Genomic DNA, 20,018 nt, shown 5'->3' on the forward strand with positions numbered 1-20,018 from the left:
GTTTCAATTGTTAGTAACTAATACTATATCAATGATCGTATAAAAGCTCAACACATGCACGAATACTAAACTAAAAGATCAAAGATTTAGTAAGCTTATAAAGAAAACAGTTATTGAAGAAATATAATTTCCTTCTATTATAAAACAAACTGAGATATATTGCTAATTAATTTCTTTGTAAGTATGTCATTTAACTAGCGAATATTATAATTATAAATGGCCATGCAACTACGGTAAAGATACTTAGGCCTTTGTTCACTTAATTTAATTATCCATGAAGATAGGTATCATGCTTGTGCCAAAAATAAGCAAATGCATAGGATATATATCTAGTTGTCAAGAATAATTATGCACCTTTAGTAAAACAGAGATTATTTATGCATAATAGAATAAAGCATCATAATGCTTGTGGTATGATAAAAATACTAATATGCATATACCAATATTCTGACACTACCAGGTACAATCAGGAATACAATATTAACAGGTAAAGTCGAGATTATAACTAAAGCATGTACAAATGAAACCTAAAATGATTAGCCTATAAGGATTGATACACAAGCATGTTTATTGCTGTTCGTATAATTCCACAAGCCAGTGGGAAAGGAGGAGGAAGGGGAAAACATAAGCCCAATGGGTAAAGAGTAGCATGATGAGAACAATAACATAAAGCACGATGCAGCAGTTTAAACATCTTGAAGCATGTTCACTAATATTTGCTTTCAATGAACCATTTAGCTCGAACTTTTTATGACGCTTCTCTCATCTTCTCCATAACCTTCCCTTCAGTCTTGATTTATATAAATTCCACGAAAAAAATGTGGTAGCAGAAGCAGCAGAACATAATGCTAATAATAATATCACATCACTTACCAAGTATGTCGAAACTAGTTTTAACAAGATGGCTTACAATACACTCACATAGTAAAAGTGTAAACCATTTATAATATGAACATTCCATATCAAACATTGTCTCCAGGTTGCCAGCCTCACGCACTAGAATGCAGTACCAAACACATTGCAAAAGAACAATCAATGATTGAACTACCAAAAGGACATATGTGCAAGAACAAAGAAAAAACAACCACAGCCTAAAACACAGAAATCTAAATGACCAAAATAATAAGAACATGAAAACATATAAAAATAAAGCACCAACAAAACTAAAACCAACATTTGCCGGACCGATCCAAACCAGGTGGTTCGGCAAGTACCAAACCGAACCAACACCAAATCGGGACGGTTTGGTTTATCGAAATAGTTTGGTTTATAACAAGGTTCGCCGTCTCGGTACCGGACTCTGTACCGGTGCCACGCTAGCACAGTGTCAGTACGGTACGGTATAGAATTTTTTTTTAGCGTACCGACCCGTACCGAGTACTGATACCGAACCGGCATGGTACAGTACGCCCTGTATCGCCGGATTCGGACCCGTACGGCAGACCATGATTTATAAACCTCCCCCTCAATTCGATGGTTTGAGAGCTTTCGAGAGGGCTCTTGACCTCTCACTCGCTCGCTCGCTCTCATCCCCTTCTTCAATGCCGCAACGCCCACCGATACCATCCCTTTAAGTAAGCCACCCCCCCTCTCTCCCCCCCATCCCTCCCTCTCTCTCCCTCCCTCCCTCCCCTTCTCCCTCTCCCCCCTCTCTCTTTCTTCCCCTCCATCTCCCTCCCTTCCTCTCCTTCTCCCTCTCCCCTCTCTCTCCCTCCGTCCTCTCTCTCTTCCTCCCTATCCATCCCCATCGTTCGGTATGCCCCAGCTCGGTATGGTACGTCCACATACCATATCGAACCAGTCACCAGCTGCTACAAGCGTCAGTACCAGTTCGGTGAACCTTGACTGAAACACTACAAAACTAACTGAAACCTCAAAATGCAAGACAACAATACATGATCCTAAGTTGTTTCTTCTTTTCTTTTGAATTTTATGGACTCCACAACAGGGTTAGCCATCTCGAATTGCCAATGGGCTCAAGAGGCCTTGAGTCTATGGCATTTGGGAGATGCAAGCTCAGATTTGCCCTGATGCCTAACCTAGGCTCCATATGTGCTGAAGCTTCAAATAATTCGAGCCAGGACCAGCGGACGAGGCCTTGGCCTAGGCTCATAATCTTGGTAAAAGCTAAAGTGGACCTATTCGAGTCTAGCCCGACAAACACCTAGACTAGAGACAAGTTCGGACCTAACATTCTCTCACTCGTTTCATGTTAGACTTGGCTCAAGCAAGCGCTTCCAACCCTATGCTAAAACTAGCTTGGCCTATTGACACCTTCTATCCCTCCCTTGAAAATCCTACGCACACCCACCCTAGGTGAATGCAGGATTGATCCAAAGCCCATTGGCACACCTCCATGAGACTTTACCAGCTGGTCAGTTGGCATTTTCTCTAATCTTCATATGATGCCACAATAAAATGCCCAGCAGCATTAAACCCTGTTTGGTATAATGCAGATTCCTAGTATACAGGGCAATAGTGCCAGCTAACAGTTGTCATCGACAAGGCAACTAAAATTAAAAAAGTAAAAATAATATAGCGAGAAAATTACATAAATAGCACAAATAGGCATTCTTTTTTAAGAATGTTCAGAGATAAGATAATGAATCTTTGCGGTTCCTTCCATATAAAACCAGCAACAATTGCATAGATGACCAGTAAATGAACAGTTAGGTTTCATACAAAGCATAGTTCGAAAGAAAAACCACATGATTTACAGGACACCTTTCATTGAAAACTTGCACAAAAAGGTTCCACTGTTCTCATACTATATTCGGCACACGGTATATCAACATGGGACACATCAATAAAAATTGATCTAACTAACAGAAAATAAAGATTTCTCTTTTTTTCTTTTTCTTATTAGGTATAATACAGACACATCACATAACCCAAGAGCAAACAGAAGACTATACAATTCAGGTAGGCTGTTTTCTTCAACAAATGACAGCAGGTTTTATGTTATTCCAAAGGTTTAGAAGTTTAAGAACTACTCAGTAGCCATCTGAGATTCAATTGAAAAGGAAAGGCAAGACATAAATACAAGCATGTCCATATATCCTCGAAAATGATTGTCTTGCTTCTCCACCTCCCGTGAATCTAAGTCATAAAAAAACTGATGATTAGGCATGAACTTTTTGACTTGAGTCAAAAAGGTTTATAAACCAAACCTTTCTATAAGCATAATACCTGAACACATAGCACATAAATAAAGGATGACAACAGGAATATATTTCTATACGACAAGATTTAAACTGTATGAATGAATTAAAGGGTATTAATTTTGATAAGAAACGACCTAATCTGTCATGCAGACCTACTCCTACTTTGAGTTTCAATGCTTCTTGTTTCATGTATTAGATGCAGGTTGAGTAACTGTAAGCCCCTTATGTGGAATTGCTAGTAGTGGAATAATCTTACTTACAAAGGAAAAAGCCAATGCCCAATTTAATGCAAGGAACTTTACCATTATAAGGCAGCCTTTGGTTTGAAAAATGGATTGTAAATGATGAACTATATGCTAGAATTATTCAATGCCATGAACTTGCACTGTTCATTCATGGCCAGCAATTGTGCCTCCTTCTTGTCCAACAAAGCTCTCAGACTAACATTCTCCTCCATGAGCTTCTGAACTTCAGCCTCTTTCTGCATCTTCTCATTCTCCAGATGAGTGGTCTTGGCAATTAGCCTGTTCCATGCAACAATTTGAATCTGTCATAAAATTATCCTGTGCATTCCAACTTCCAGATAAATTTATTTTTCACAAAATTAAAAAATAAATATGGACAAATGTAGTTAATATATGCCTTTTTGACATTTATTTATAGCCTATGGATGAATAGGTGCTCGGGAACACACACAATTAGAAAAACAACAGTTATGCAAATTAGTGTAATTGTAACGTTAATTTTGCATTACAACTCAGACAGAAAGGACAGATATCCATGCATTATAGGGCAGATCCTTTCTAGGCTCTTGCCTTCAAAAGTTTTATGTTCATGGATGATGCACATAAGTTCAAAATTTTGGTTGTGGAGCAAATTTTTGTAAGTAATCAAGATGGATCAAATTTAGGTTGTCATGTTGGGTTCTGTTATGCTGGATTCCAGCTAAAATTTAACTCTTATGTCTCTAAATGTTTAAAATAGTAACTCTGGGTCAAGGTATACAACAAAAGTAACCTGTCAAAAAGTTTCTCAATTGTCTGAAATTGCTTCTCTGATGAAAGAAGGGTTTCTCTAACACTGATGAGACTGCTAACATAGGATCTCAGTGACTCAAAATCCTGCTTCAAACGACAAAGCTCCTGTTCATTTTCTGCAGCCCGTTGTCTTTGTCTAGATGTTTCTTGCACCATATCTTCAACCTTCTGCCGCATTTCATTCAAAACACTATTTGTACTCACTGCAAACTTCTCCATCTCTTCAACTTTTGCCGACAGGCTCTCAATTTGGAGTGTTTTCTTTTTAATTTCTTCCAAACCAAACTTCACTTGTTCTTTTTCAGTAGCAGCTTCATTTTCTGCCATTATAACCCTCTTAACAAGAGATTCCATAACATCCGTTACAACATGAACTAACTTCAATATGTTGCCAATATAGGCTCTGTCATTAGCATCAACAGATCCGAGGTCAATGGTACCTGCCAAATGCATCTCCTCGTCTGAACTTTCAAAAGAAGAAAGATCAATATCCTTAGACCAACCAGATAATGGTATGCCATGCTTGTCAATAAACCCTACCCCCTCTTGATGTTTAATCCCACATGAAGCATAGGCTAAATGAGGAACAGAAATAATTTTCGCCTTTGATTTCAAGTAGGTCAGCAATGTTGTGGTAGTTTTGACTCTGCGCCAAAGAAATTCTAACTCTTTGTTCACTTCATCCTCAGAACATTGGATGTTAGCCTTAACCTCCAAAAGTTTTTCTTGTAAAGTTTCAACTTGAGATTGATGCCTCTCCAACTCCTGCTTCCAAGTGATGTTTGTCTCATTGAGCTGACTCTTCAGGGTCAACAACTCCCTATCCTCAACTTCATTCTCCATAGCCTCTTTCTATGTTGTGGCACAGGTACAGTCTGAACAAGAGATAATGATCAATTAAGATAATAAAATAATCAAAGAGAGAAAGGAATGGCTGAATATACATTCTATTAATTAAACTTTACTAATACCCATTTAATAAATGATCTTTATTGACATTAACAGAGAGAAAAAATGCACAGAAACCAAGTACTAGAGTCAGACGTACAGCATAGAAATTCTAGTCATGAAGACAAGGAGCCTAATGGGCAGGTCAAAAGCTTTCTTTAGTATGTAAAAGAAAGAAGAAAGACTCAAGTCAAAATGTTTGTATCTAATCATCAGTTGTTTTATGAATTACGTTCACTAGACAATTTGAGGACTATGAATAATGTCAATAATTCCCACTAAAACTCCAGTGAAAATTGTTGAATTACATCCAAAGTTAGCACAAGCTTCACCCTTATTGATCATGCAACAATTTAGATACACACTCAAACCTAATGTCAATGTACATGTTTGTATGAAGAACAAAAGATAGATCAATAGACAGCACCTAAGCATGTATTTGAGTGGAAAAGAAAAGGCTTTCGTACCAGCTCATTAAAAAACAGCATAAAGGGGAAAAAAAGAAAGATAAAATCAAGGGGCATTAAGACCTTCTACTCAACACTCTTATTTCAATAAAATAATTTCTCATTAAGACATAACTAAGCAAGAAAACCATAGAGCCAGAGAGAATATGAATTAGAATTACCAAATGAAAACAAAAACTCCATATATAATCAATTAAGAACGATGAAAGATGACAATTTGGGAACTCCTAAACATCGAATGAAAACCTATAAACCCTAATCAGTCCAGATAGCTCCGCATTACCCCATTCCAAAATCTAAAGAGCTATAAACTATTTCCTTACAGAGAAACCCTTGAATTCATAAAACACTAGCCCTAGTTTTATGACGATTTCCAACATTGAACAAGAAAACGATCGATTGGAAGGGGAAAAGGAATGAAAACAAGCCTGGGGATTCGGAAATTGGTACCTTGGGATTGCAGGAAGACGGAGGCGTCGGTCTGCCGTCGCCTTCTCCCTTCCGCAGCTCCGCTTCTCTTTTATTTTATTCTTTTGGTTTGGTGAGCTGAGTGGGGATGAGATATGACCATTTTACCCCCAATAATGAACTAAACATGACATCAGAATATTAAATAACATATTTTTTATAAAATAACATATTGTTTATTTAAAGATATGCAAACGAAATATTTTCAAGATATGTTATTTAAAATATTTTAGGGTTTTATTTTATATATATATATATATATATATATATATATATATTACAACGGTGTCCCACAGCATATGCACATGAATACAACCGTAAGAGCCAACATGAGGAATGCGACAAAAAAAAAAAAAAAAAATAGAAGAGGCTTAATATTTTTTCAAAAAAAAATTCGAGGGATGTGTAGTAAAAAAGACAATCCAGCTAATTATACTATTTATTTTCCGAAATACATGCGAAAACAAACCTATCCATAAGACGACATGTTAACTGAAATATATTAAAAAATTATTACTCAGCTGGTGGCCCTTGAGTAATATAAATATTATTGGAGAATTCAATTTAACTAAAATATTTATCATTAAATAAAAAATTTTGATTTTGCTAAAATGAGAAAAACGTAGTGCCACTCATCATCGGCATGTTGGGGAAGTTGGGGATTAGCATCGTAGAGTAGGAAATATGGTGTCACGGGGGGCTCTGGTATTATTCTGCTAATCCCCAGCGAGTGCGGTAAACTTGATCTCATTAATGACCAATGGGTGACTTTCAGCACGTAATGCTTGGTATCATAAAAATCACAAACCAAAGCAATATAAAAAATAAAAAAATAAAAATTACATGAGCATGTTTGGCATCTTCTTTAATTTCTTATTTTAATTTTTAAAAATAAAATTATAAAAATCAAAATAAAATATGTTTGATATTATTATTGTTATTGTTATTATTATTATTTAAAATTTATTTTTATTATTTATAAAAAATAAAAATAAAAAATTTTATTTTTATTACTTTCACCAATGTCACTGCAATTGTCTCCATCATCATCGCACTCGTCTTTACTGCTAAAGCTGCCACTACCATCGCAATCATCTCCATCATTACAATCATTATTGTCATCGCAGTCATTTCTATCACCACCATTGTTGTCGGTACCATCTCTATTATTGTTACTGTCGTCGATTTATCGTCGCCAGCAGCACCACTAGAACCACTACATTTTTATCCCAGTGCCCCCGCCATATTGTCTTTGTTATTATAGTCTCTACCATGTTGCCACTGCAATTACTATTCTTGTTCCAATCACCTTATCATTAATGCATCCACAACCATTGTTGCCTCCCCCACCACTATGATAACTACAATCTTACCTACCTTTGCCATTACCTCAGCCACCATTATTGTATTTATATTGTAAAAATAATTAACTATACCAAATACATCTATATTTAAAAATCTAGAATAAAATAAAAAATAATATTTTGTTTTTTTAAAAAAGAAAAACAAAGTAATATCGAAGGACACCTGAGCTGCAACTTTTCTATTTTTGCATTTATGAGTTGTAGAACATTTTTATGTTACTAAATTAATTATTCTTACATAAAATATTTGACCTATAATTCTTTTTTAACAAGCCCTCGTGCTATGCTGCGCCTTGAATTGTTTGTTTGGATTTCAACAAAAGCTTCCCTCGTGCTATGCTGCGATTAGAATTGTTTATTGATGCAATTCTTACATTATTACAATCGACAGGCAATATAAGTTATATAATACTTGAGTCTATCTGAGATTAAGGTTTAATTAAGTTGAGTTAATACTCGTGTCTCGTACATAGCCTACCGGGCAAAACCTATTTCTTTTTTATCCGATTTAGCAACTCTTGCAATAATACAAAAAGGTTATACAAAAACATGAGCTAAACCTACCTTTCTTACATAACTTCCAATTTAGTGGTGAAGCAGGAGAACGAGATGCTACATGAGCTTCTACTTCTCCCTCTCTTATTTTCCCTTTGCTTTTCGATTTTGTTGCTATCCTTGGAGTTTTTATATTTTACAGAAGCACAAGAAGAACATAAACCTTCTCCAACATAACATGGGAGCTTATCTAAGCCTTATCCCAAATTCCTTTTGTTTTCTCCTTCAAGTGGAGATTCCATTTTTAAAGTGAACCATGGGCTAGCCTACAGTGAGTACCTTTCTTTCTTTTTTTTTTTCAAGCTAAAACGGGCATTTCATACATCACGAGTACGAATACACCCAATAGAATCGAAAAACAAAAGATTCCTTCTCCAGTCCACAGGGTGCCTCCTAAGTGACTCGCTATATATACCGCCATCCAGTCGGCCGCCCCATTAGCTTCACGATATACATGCATAACCTACAGTGAATACTTTTTTAAACCATGTTATACATCAAAAGGCATGCAGATGAAGCTGGAGTTTGGCAATTTTGGCTACGGCATGCCGGATAATACTTTGTAAAACTAGCAGATATGCAGCATAATCCTCATAATCACAGCCATGATACAACTTCAGTTAAGAACTCATATCCTTCTAGCATATATTTGTTGAAATCAGCCAAGAGAAGATGCACGATTTTGTAACTTAAGAAAACAAACAAAACTAGGCACATTGGTTTCCAACCAAAATAAGCACATCAGTCCATTTTTATTCAGCACTAGAGAAAAACCTGCTTCTCATCCGATGGTTTTCTTCCCGTCAGGTTGGTGTCGAGACCAATCATCAATAGGTTCTAAGACCAATTAGTAAGCATGCCAGTGAACAAAAGAAAGGAAGATTTGCTCTGCTGCAGCGAAAAGAGAGGAAGTTTCAGGCACCATAGATCAGTAACTATGTGAAACGCTCTGTTTTCATCTATACTACCCAACACCTCCAGAGTGCACAGCAACTTCTTTCTGAGTTTTACATCTGCATGAGAAAAATATTTAGCATCACCAATCCACCAGTTGAATAATTGGACTCAGAATATTGGACTAGCACAATGAAATCGAAGGGCAATGGTAAGCAATCAGGATCAATTATCAGTTAATATCTAATTGATAATATCAGGGTGGTAACAGATGGTGAATAAGGCAATTGAAGACTGAAAAGATGTCTCAAATCTAGACACTATGAACTAGCATGCAATGATTGCTTAATTGTGGATGCTACATAAACAAAAAACAGAAAAAAGAATACTTATGAATTACAAGCTTGATAATTCATGCCCAAAGAGCTGTCTAAAAATTCTGTAACAAAAAAAAGAAGAAAACCTCTAATCAAACTTCATGGAATGAAAACTAAATCACAGATGTACAGCTTTTCGGTGGATGTGTTATTGTATTTTCTGTTGCATATTTGATGCTAAACTAGATATCTCACGTCATACCTGCTATTGCCAGGCACATGCATTGCACATGAACGATAAGATAGGACATATTTGAACTATCTAAATTTGAATTAGAATTCTGGGAAGGATGATAAAGTCTGAACTTGTTGCATGCCAAATAGATGATGACAAATAGGCTAAAAGATAAAAGTAATGAATATCCAACAAATGAGCTGAACAGATCATGCATATGGACAAATTACATAATTACTGTCAGCGATATGTGATGATTGCTGAAGAAATGGCTCTAAAGGATGGTATATTATAAAAATTTAAAAGGTTATTTTAATTTTTTTATGGCAGAAGCAATTAGATTACAGATGGTTTGTTACGTTCATATTCTCCCCTTCTACCCATGGATCAAGAACTGTGTAAAATACTTGAATGGAAAACCTTTTCAGTGGAAAAGAAAAATATTTCTTATAAATATGCAAGCAAGGCCATGAAAAACCCCTTTCTATATTTCTAAATGAATGGGTTAATTGGAACACCATCACATGTACTTAACCTTTTCTCTTTTTTGGGTTGGGGGATGTGTTGTTTTTTGGGGGGGTGGGGGTGGGGGGTGGGGGGGTGGTGGAAGTCTTATGTACTTAATCTTAAGAGCAATCGAATGTCTTTACTCATATTGAAGGATAAAAATTCAACTTGGGGGGGGGGGGGGGGGGGGGGGGGGGGGGGGGTGGAAGTCTTATGTACTTAATCTTAAGAGCAATCGAATGTCTTTACTCATATTGAAGGATAAAAATTCAACACTGAAAGAATCCATAAGTTCACCAAAGATGGGACAAGCATGATAAAAGAACATTTTAAGAAGCCAAAGAAAATTTCATTAAAAAAAAGAAGAAGCAGCTAAGAAGACAGAGGAGGAAAACAGTCAAAAAGACAAGGACAAAGTCCTGTCCTGAAAAACAAAGTATTGTACACCCTCATAAGCCAGCTAAGACAGATTGCACAAAGTTAATAACACTCTTTTCCAAAATAAAGGATGCAGATATTAGTTTTAAGAAACAGATACAACCCCCCGCCTGGCAGTGCACAATCCAGATCAAAAGATAAACAAATTCATTGCCAATCCAAACTGCTTTCGTGTAGTCAAATTCCCCAAGGATTCGCTTTCAGACTACACATTGAACATGTATATTAATTATGTTGTCTTCATTGCCTTAACACTCTTTCCCTCCAAATTGTAATAACCGTGGTTCCTTCTAAGGGGCCTCATAAACTACAGAAGCGATCCTTATTTGGAAAAATGATGGTTCCTTCACTATATAGATTGCACTAGAAACTGATCCTCTAACTGGCACAATATGTGATCCCTGTAGCATCTGTACAAGAAAGAGAGACTGGAGGAAGAAAATACTAAATTTCAGTGGTTGTAAATATTTGATGTTCTGAAATTTAATTTGCCCAGGTCTGAATTTCATATTGATTCGAGGTCAGTTACTGTAAAATCTAAAACAGCATAATGCATTGCGAGGATTAATTATTGACCATTGATCATAGTTTGTTATTCCCAAAAATTTAACTTGTTCTAACTCTGAGGATCCAATCATCTTGTTCGTAAGATACAGTGTAATGTACTGTTCTTCATCAAGAATGGACATGTAACTTACTTGATTGTCAACTTTTCATTCATTTTTTTCAAAAATTATTTTACTGGTATCTGTATTTTAGTTGTTAGTTTGTTACCATCATGTGAAACTGGCTTTTTTCTACACTTTGAGGGAATTTACTTTTAGTTGTTTAATTTTAAAGAGAATATGAATACATAGACTTTACTGTGAGAACATGCTGTCGGACAGATAATCACATATGAAAGAAGAGTTCAAGAGCCCTTGTTCATAGATAGCTTAAGAGTTTATGATCAAATTGAAGAACAGCAAAGACTCATAACTTTATAACTAATATTTAGCTGCAAGACAGATCAGTTCATTAAACTAACTCATCCATCAGTACTGATTATGGTATATATTGTTGTTTGGCTGCAAAACCATTTGCTAAAGTAAACTAGATTACTATATGTTGTTCATAAATGAACAAAATGTTCACACATTTAAACCATGCTTTTCTACAATCTTATAGAGCATTTGCAAAACAAAATAATACCTGTTGCAATAAGAACGAGATGAAAAATTGTGATTATTGCACTTACTGCACATCCAGTCCCCTTCACGCCATTGTTTTGCCCTGATAAGAACCAAATTAATAAATAATACAAGAAGATTAAAATAGAGCAAGAATTAATTAGCATGCCTAGTCTTAACTCTTAACCAGTTCCATTTGCAGTAACTAGGACTCTGATAAATTAGGAAGAGAATAACAGGCTCATACTACACAACCAACACATGCAAAGTAGCAATATAAATATGGTATGCTGTACCAGCCCAAACCGGGCGGTACAGGGCATATCGTATTGTACCGGTTCGGTATCGGTATCCAGTACGAGTGGTGTACCAACATTCGGTACGCCAAAAAAATTCTATACCGTATTGTACCGACACTGTGCTAGTATGGCATCGATACGAGGTCCGGTACTGAGACAGCAAACCTTGAATATAAGCATTGTTTCGGATCAACTTCAGCATGCCTTTTGGTCATGCATCACTTAACACAGCACTAGAAGCTTATAGTCATCAACTATGCCTGTAAAATGGGCTTAAAGTGAAGTAATAAATGTGGTGTTTGTAGACTGAGGGCTAAATACTTCAAATGGTGCAAACACGAAGAACAATTTATGTACGTACTTCATGAAGTTTTCCAAAATGGCCAGTATATTCCAAACAAAATCGACCAACTTCAGAATATAAGACACCACTAAGCTTCTAGTGGCTGCAGTTATGCATATCCATCCAGTCAATGCAATTTCATGATACCTTGATGTCAAAATAGGATGATCAAGTGCAAATCAATGAATAAGATGACTGAAAACATATAACTATAAAGTGAAAGAAATGTTAACTTATATGAAAATGCAGATAGCACCGGCATTTCCAAATAACTGTGTCAAAATAATGAAATAATTAGCAGAAGAATTTTGTGAAACAAAAACTGGAAAAGAGAAATCAAAAGCTTAACTGTTTGTTCCCAAAATACCTCTTGACCAAAATGAAAAGTTATATCTACCAATAGCATCATATCAATCAATTCTGCCTTGTAAACCAGTAGATAATCAAGAAGAATCGCGTAACAGCTTAACAGAAACAGAATTTCAATATATGTGGCAGCAGAAAGGAAGTCATTGTCACCCTTTTCCTAGAAGTGTAGGCACTGCCCTCTGTGCAGACTGTGCATTTACTTCCATTGATGGTGTCAGCAAACTGGAATATTTAGCATACATTCCGAGTGTTTGATCATAACTGGATGCTACCGGTTGCTTGAAACCCTGGTATGAATGCTGCTGCTCACTTGTCTTGTATTTCCAAAAGCAGAAGATAAAACTGTAAACTTTCATCCAAGATACAACAGCAATAACTAGTTTGTTAAATAATAAACTTACCAGAAAATGACTATCTATGTCTCCTGCATTCAGCCTTTTATTATCCCAGTCAGTAACAAGCTCCTCTGACGCCAATCGTTTTGTCCTCAAAGCTGGATAAACAGTTTCTATTATATCACCATACTAGGATACATGTTTAAAAGAATCAAGAGTCCTTGCAGAAAGTAGCAATTTTAAGGATGACATTCATCACATGGACCAGAATCAACCCATAGGAAACCATTTACACAAATCCGTAACTTTTAGAGGTAAACTCAACATTGCCATGGAGAACAAGAATCCATATCAAACAACATGATATATAATTAATTGAGCATCATAGTCTGCTCTGATGAAGAGAATCAGCAGATATCCTTTTCTCCATAAGATTATACATCTGTGTGCACGTCTCTACCTATATAGTACAATGCATCATAACCAGTTCACGTATCTGTCTTGCATCTGGTGTTACTAGACTAAATAAACAAATGAAAATGGATAAAGAATAGCTGCAAAGGAAACAACTATAAAGATGATAGCAACAGCGGGGTAAAAGCTTTAGAAGCAACATGCTCTCATTGACTTTGCAAATAAATCAACAGGGATATAGAAACCATTAGTGTCTCACACATAATCAATGAATAGTGCAGCAAAGTAGAGAACTCTTCAGGTTTGCAATTGCTTTTTGGAAGGTTCTTCTTATATTTTTGTGAGCATGCAGAACCCCCATCTGTCTCAATCTAAGTTAGAGCTTATACTAAAAATATGGCAGAAGGAGAGAAATGAAAAGGATGACAAAGGATAGTGAAAAAGAACAGTCTTAATGGGGTGCATCATGTTTCTCCAACCAACCAGATGGCATGCCTCTGATAGTCTGAAGAGACATTATATATAACAACATGATCAAAGAATCATCAATGAGAAACAGCCTGCCACCCCATAATGAGTTAAACATCATTTAATTCCAAAATTAATGAAGAAGAATTTGCATTTCTTGGAAATGCACCTGAAACTGCTGAACTCGGTGCTGAAGAAGTAACACCAGACAATACAGGTGCATTGCATTTCTTACACTGCAGAAGAAAGAAGAAATCAAGATCAGGTATATAATTTGTAGAAGATGGAAAGCTTAAAGCATTAAAGAAACAGTATAGCATCCCCAACGTGCTGAATGCTTAAGACAAAACTTAAAGCTCTTTTTTGGTAAATTTAAAAAACCCATTTTATTCATAAACATTTAATGAAAAAAAGTGTATTTGAGGCTTTGCAATTACATACATGCATATCTACCTATATGCACACGCATATATGTTATCTATATGTATACAATTCCTACATCCTTGGAAACCCACCTATAGTAAGTACATGGAGTCCCATTGAAATTGGCAAGTTCACAATACTAGGTTGAAAGTGCCAAGCTAATGATCTTATTTTCACTTTTGGTCCTATGGAACAAAGATCCATGTTTTTGAAATATGGAAGATTCTCAATAATCAGATTGGTAGCGAGGAGTTCAATATCTTTCCTCCCTCTTTTAGTGTGTATGGGGAAGAGGTTGGGGTGGAGAGGTTAATATAGAGACAATTAAATAATTACATCACTGCACATTAGACAGTTCTTATTATTATTCTAACCAGCACAAGAAGATCAAAGGAAAACATTTTTCTTCCATGAAATAGGATTCTCCAATGCCAGGTGTCTCTTAACCAACCATTAAGTAGATCTGTAACATCTTCCTCCACCAAGAATCAATGCCCTCAAACAGGAGACTGCAGATAATCAACAATCTTTCCTTAAAGATCAAGTTAATCACCATTCCTATGCATGCTCCTTCCAGTTCAGCCATATCAAAAGTTTCCACCATCATTGGTGTAAACCCAGCACAAATCAGCTGACATCTTTGACAAGAATTCCTGCTCTATCCATCATTTACCAAAATCTAAAGCTCCACCAAAGTTGAATTTCCGGGGGAAGATGCACTTCAGTAACCGAGGAGAACAGATTACAACATTTGCATGTGTATGCAAGTATTTATTATGTGTGCATGCAGTGAGAGCTGAGTGATTTTTCTTTTTCTTCTGCTTTGCAGGGGGTGGGGGGGTGGGGTGGGGTGGGTGTTCATCATGCACACACATGTATGCACCAATATGCTTGTTAGTATATGTTTTACAAATGATGAGTTGTTCCACAAATTTGAGTAAATTTTCATATCATGTTGACAGAAAAGGTTGTAAAATAACAAATATAAATTTAGTTATATTTAATAATGAATATAATCAAGTGACAAAGAGAACATCCATAGATTAACATTTCCATCAAGTGCAATCACATTCAAGTATAAGACCACTGAGAAATGTCTGCTAGTTTCACTTTAGCTTGAAATTCCATACATGCCTGTTTGATTCATACAATCAAAATAATGTATATTACTCTGTGGCTAGCAACTTCCAGAAACAGCAAATACAAAGTGCTAATAAATTGCATAGTGCGGCATCCCAAACAAAGCATGATGCGTACGCGAATGTGGTGCAAATCTTAAACTAACACCCAGAGGGTTTGGAGTCTGGAACCCAAATCCTAGTTAGTTTCAATGTTAAGGAATGAATTTGTTTATCAAAAGTAGCAATATGAATAGATGACCGATGGACATTTGTAAAGAGAGCTATTTCATGCTTTAATAAGACAAAAATGATCAGAGACCTCAACAAATCAATGAAGACGAAGTCACTAAATCCTTCTATGAATTACAACTACATAATAATTTACTCATGGAAATATTTCGATCATCTTCTCCAAAATAATGAAAAGGATACTTGTATAACACTTGGACCATTATTAATTCTTTTTTTAAAAAAAAAACAGACTGTATCAGAGGCCATACAAGACCGTGACACTTAGAATACGAGCAAGCCATTGATGTAAATATGTCAACTGAGTGGAAAAAGGTTACCTGTGTACGGGATGAGTAGTTATGAAAGCCACAGTTACATATCCAGTCACCATCTCGCCATCCTTTAGGAACCACAGGAAGCTGCTTTCTGTTGCTTGGATATGAATATTCACTTCCACTACTGCCATTTAAGGACCAGCTGGGAGCAGACTGAAGCCCATATATATCAGGTCCCCCATACGACCAATCAGAACTTGGTGGAAATGAATGAATAACAGGATTTCTTGTAATCCCAAAATTTATCTTCGATTGATGTAGTTCCTGAACTCCGGCAAAACATTGTGCATAAGTTGGGAGAGATACTCCAGGCATTGCAACTGCTGGCAATGCCCCTTCCTCCTTTGATTGGCTGCACTTCTTACACTTTTCTCTGGATGCATAATTGTTGTTACTGCAACCTATTGAATCCATTTGGCATACAAACCCAAACCCAGACTCAACCAAAGGTGCAGCCAGCAAGAACAGAGCATCTAATAAACATAGTGCCAACCAACCATACCAGACTAAAGCACATAGAAAACAAACGGACAGACTCTAGGCATCACGAAATTTATAGAAAATTCCTTATCTCAACTTGAAGTAAAATAGACTTGCAAGCAAGAATCCAGGTTGGAGTATTTTGTGATTAACAGATTTGGGTTGATCCATTACTTGAATTGCTGATAGACTTGCCAGCAACAACACTATGCAACCAAACTTAGAATACATCATGATATTTCCATCAAGAACTATCACAGACGTAAAAAAAAAACACATAAATAAAAAAAAAAAACCACAAAATGCAGTAAAACCAAACTCCAGTTTCCATATTGGCAAACTTGAAATAATTAGTAATCAGTTTCCCAAAAAATCAATTCTAAGAAAATTCTACATAATGGATCACAAACTAACAGCCATGTCGCTCACTGCTCCTTCAATCAGAAATCAGGCTGCTATTACCAACACATGCAATATTAACCATGAATTTTATACCATGTAATAGTTACATCCTTCTGTGAGTGGGACCATATGACTTGAAACTATTTCCAACAGTCCAGTGGTGTTAGAACAACATTTGTAGAATAAAACAAGATTACTTCCTTACAGAAGCAATGAGCGCATTTAAAGAAACAGAATGTTCTTGAATGCCAATGCTACATACAGAGCCCTTGTCTACAGTGCAACCATTAACATCTTTAGAGTAAAATATTTCAGATGAACAGCAAGGGGCAATTAGAAAGAAATTTTTTGTCTGGGAAACCTGATATATTAGATTTATTTAATAGCAAAGTACAAGAACATTTGGTCCAAAACAGAGGTTTTAAGATGTGCGAATGACAATGACTTTGCATCATTGAACCAGCTTTTTCTGCAACCACTCAGAGCTAGCGTGCTTTTCTCCCAGAGAACTGAGAGAAGTGAGATAAACAGCAACAGCCATCAATTTTTAATTTATTCAAACAATGGAGACATTTAAGTTACACAACATTAGTTGCCTTCCCATCTGTAAATCTATTAACCAAGAGAAACAACATTCAGACATTCTTAGATTTCTTCCACTCATACAAGAACTTAAACAAGCATTTGCTATAAAATAAAATGACTTCTAAAAGATCAGAGGAATATGGGAGTTGGTCTTGAAAGCAAAATAACTAAAGTCAGCAAAATACCAAAAACTGCATATAAATTATGTGCATATGCGGTTAACCAATGTCAGATTGTGAAGGTCAACTCAGGGTCTTGAAACAATGGCCCATCGACAGCAGCAATAAACTATGCTAAATCCCAATATGGTGCCTGTCACTGTATCTATACTAATATATAATTTGACATTTTTTTTTAGTCCTGCTTCACTTGGCATCCGACTTTGCCCTTTTCTTTTTAATATAAATCTAGAGACCAAAAGTCTCTTCACACATCCCACCACTCTCCCACTTGTAGATTAATCTTTAATTAAGACACCTTCCTTAATTTAGTTCTCAATCTACCGGGGAGAAAAAAGAAGGTGCACCTCCCAAAAGTTGGAGTGTATGTATTGCAAAGATTAAAGTTCCAGCCATGCCACCAGGCATGTACCACGACAGGCATAGCGACACAGAGAATTGTTGCATGCAAATACGAGCATGGAACAGCACATACTAAGCCACCATCGAGCAAATACAGCACCAACAACGGATGCTTAAAGCTTTATTATATCGAGTTACACGAATAACAGAAAACATTCTTAATCAAATGAGGAATCACAACCATCCATTCTTCCTTTCATGTGCACCACACATGCACGATACTAGAAATATATATCATTAGCTCCTCAAGCAGAAGTTTATTTCCGTACCAAATCATAATCCGATATATTGTGGTTGCCCATATTCAAATAACCCGCCATCCAACTCCACTCTATTACTCCAACTACTTTAACCTCCAACATAATGCCTAAAAATCAGAGTTTCAATCCCTCTTAAGCCGCTATTCCTCCTTTCATAAATCAGTAAACACAATTCCAAGAAGGAAAAACAACAGGAGAGGAACAAAAAAAGCGCAGGCAACATAGCCATCAATCTCCATAGAAGATTGAAAGAAGTTATTGGTACCATGAGATCGGTTAGGACACCTCTAGATCAATTACCGTGGCTATGGAGTAGAATCCAAGATCTCTCTAAAAGTAGCAACTGGTGCCCAGCAAAATAAAATTCATCACCAACATAAATTTTCTCTCCGCCATATTTTCTAACTAAAAAAAAAAAAAAACTCATCCTCGCCCATTTATCATTCTCTATCCTAATTTGAGAGGCACATGATTCTTGTGGACTCCTCAACTAATCACTCATTTTTCACATCTTACACTAACGTAAGCCATTTGCCAACCAAAAAGCAATAGTAAACTCCAGTAAAAAGCAAGAGGCACTTCCACCCTACTTACGAAACGAAAAAAGCATTCTTTGAATCCAAATTAACTTGAAGATAGCGATAGAGTAAACAAGAGAAAGATAGGGAGAGGAATCGAGAGGAGGAGGGAGGTGATCGAACCGGTGCAGATCCAGTCACCGATGCGGGGGAGCCACTTGGAGTCGGCAGGGGTCTTGGTGTCCACCAAAAGGCGAGGCTGCTTGCAGCGGTTGCACAGGGACCGGAACGCGTAGTTGCGGTTCCGGCATCCCCCGCACTCCCAGTCTCCTTCCCGCCCGCTTCCTCCCCCCATCCCCGCCGCCGCAGCAACGGCGGAGGACCGCTTGGTTTTACTCGTCCGAGAGTGTAGTGGCGACGGGGATCGATGGCAGTGAGGGAGGAGGGGGGCTCGCATCGCGCCAGCGCGATCTCAGGAGCACATATTCTTGGGGAGAGTTCTGGTAGACGGAATTGATCCGACGGCTGGTACGGTGTTTGATGATGGTGTGAGGACCCGGCGTGTGCAAATTGATTATTCGTTGAATAGGTTTTAGATATTTATATAGTATCAAAAATTAAAACAACATTTTTTTGCTAGTATTTTTGATAGAATATTGAATTGTTAAAAATAGCATCAAAATAAATTCGAACTATAATCTATATGGATTGGGGACACTGCAACATAAATTTATTAGGACTGACTATAGCCCAATCGTAGTGTAATTGTGGTACTTATGATTAGATTTGAATAGATTTAAATTCTTAATCCGATAAGGATATCAAGATTTAAATGGAAAAAATATATAAAAATCTGGACGGGCATATGTTTAGTCCTATATTAATTATTCGTTGAGTAGATCAAAAGCCAAGAAAAGAAACTTGGGACATGGGGTTGAGAGTGGTTAGGGTATCTGTTTCTATTTTTTGGGGTACAATGCTAGGCAAATGCAAAGAAGAAAACATGATTACCGTTACATCATTGCAAAAGTAAATTAGCTTTGTTTCTGATGAATGTAGCGCCCAAATCAGCAGCTTATAATAGTAAATTCAGTTCGGCTTGATAACATCATCGGACAGTATTGAGGATGGTTAGTGTACTCGGCTTTGATTGCTCCCAACTTATCTAAGTTTTTTTTAACTTATTTAATTTGATTTAATCTATTATAAATCAGATTACATTGTCTATTTAATAAAATAATTAGATTTAATTTTTAATTTTTAATTTATTTAATAAATGAATAGAGTTAGA

General features: G+C 36.5%; 2 protein-coding genes across 6 annotated transcripts; both read right to left on the reverse strand.

The window, feature by feature from the left end:
* Positions 1-2,695: 2,695 nt before the first annotated feature.
* On the reverse strand, positions 2,696-6,182 carry LOC103706354. Its single transcript, XM_008790420.4, has 4 exons — positions 6,067-6,182; positions 4,182-5,076; positions 3,467-3,688; positions 2,696-3,099 (listed from the first exon to the last, which is right to left on the reverse strand). Exons 2-3 carry the CDS (start codon positions 5,042-5,044, stop codon positions 3,514-3,516), a joined length of 1,038 nt encoding a protein of 345 aa, XP_008788642.2. The 5' UTR covers positions 5,045-5,076; positions 6,067-6,182; the 3' UTR covers positions 2,696-3,099; positions 3,467-3,513.
* A 2,406-nt stretch (positions 6,183-8,588) lies between these two features.
* On the reverse strand, positions 8,589-19,278 carry LOC103706355. 5 transcript variants are annotated; one of them, XM_017842581.3, is made up of 8 exons: positions 18,911-19,278; positions 15,905-16,302; positions 13,961-14,027; positions 12,976-13,067; positions 12,725-12,861; positions 12,224-12,352; positions 11,586-11,666; positions 8,589-9,016 (listed from the first exon to the last, which is right to left on the reverse strand). In XM_017842581.3, exons 1-8 carry the CDS (start codon positions 19,182-19,184, stop codon positions 8,968-8,970), a joined length of 1,227 nt encoding a protein of 408 aa, XP_017698070.1. In that variant the 5' UTR covers positions 19,185-19,278; the 3' UTR covers positions 8,589-8,967. The 5 variants fall into 5 exon arrangements, with proteins under 5 accessions (XP_017698070.1, XP_008788643.1, XP_008788647.1 ...); XM_008790421.3 differs by having other exon boundaries at positions 12,725-12,888; positions 18,911-19,276; XM_008790425.3 differs by lacking the exon at positions 12,224-12,352 and having other exon boundaries at positions 18,911-19,274.
* Between the last annotated feature and the right edge of the window lie 740 nt (positions 19,279-20,018).

The sequence above is a fragment of the Phoenix dactylifera genome, unplaced genomic scaffold (assembly GCF_009389715.1).
Source record: "Phoenix dactylifera cultivar Barhee BC4 unplaced genomic scaffold, palm_55x_up_171113_PBpolish2nd_filt_p 000298F, whole genome shotgun sequence".
NCBI classification, from domain to species: Eukaryota; Viridiplantae; Streptophyta; class Magnoliopsida; order Arecales; family Arecaceae; genus Phoenix; species Phoenix dactylifera.

Excerpts from the sequence above, each read along its gene's own strand:
- LOC103706355 (XM_008790421.3), bottom strand. The coding sequence starts at position 19,184 with ATGCGAGCCCCCCTCCTCCCTCACTGCCATCGATCCCCGTCGCCACTA. Across the intron at positions 14,028-15,904 it reads ACTACTCATCCCGTACACAG|TGTAAGAAATGCAATGCACC; the intron begins GTAACCTTTTTC and ends TTTCTTCTGCAG. Across the intron at positions 11,667-12,223 it reads ATTTTGGAAAACTTCATGAA|GGCAAAACAATGGCGTGAAG; the intron begins GTACGTACATAA and ends GGTTCTTATCAG.
- LOC103706354 (XM_008790420.4), bottom strand. The coding sequence starts at position 5,044 with ATGGAGAATGAAGTTGAGGATAGGGAGTTGTTGACCCTGAAGAGTCAG. Across the intron at positions 3,689-4,181 it reads ATTGAGAAACTTTTTGACAG|GCTAATTGCCAAGACCACTC; the intron begins GTTACTTTTGTT and ends TGCATGGAACAG.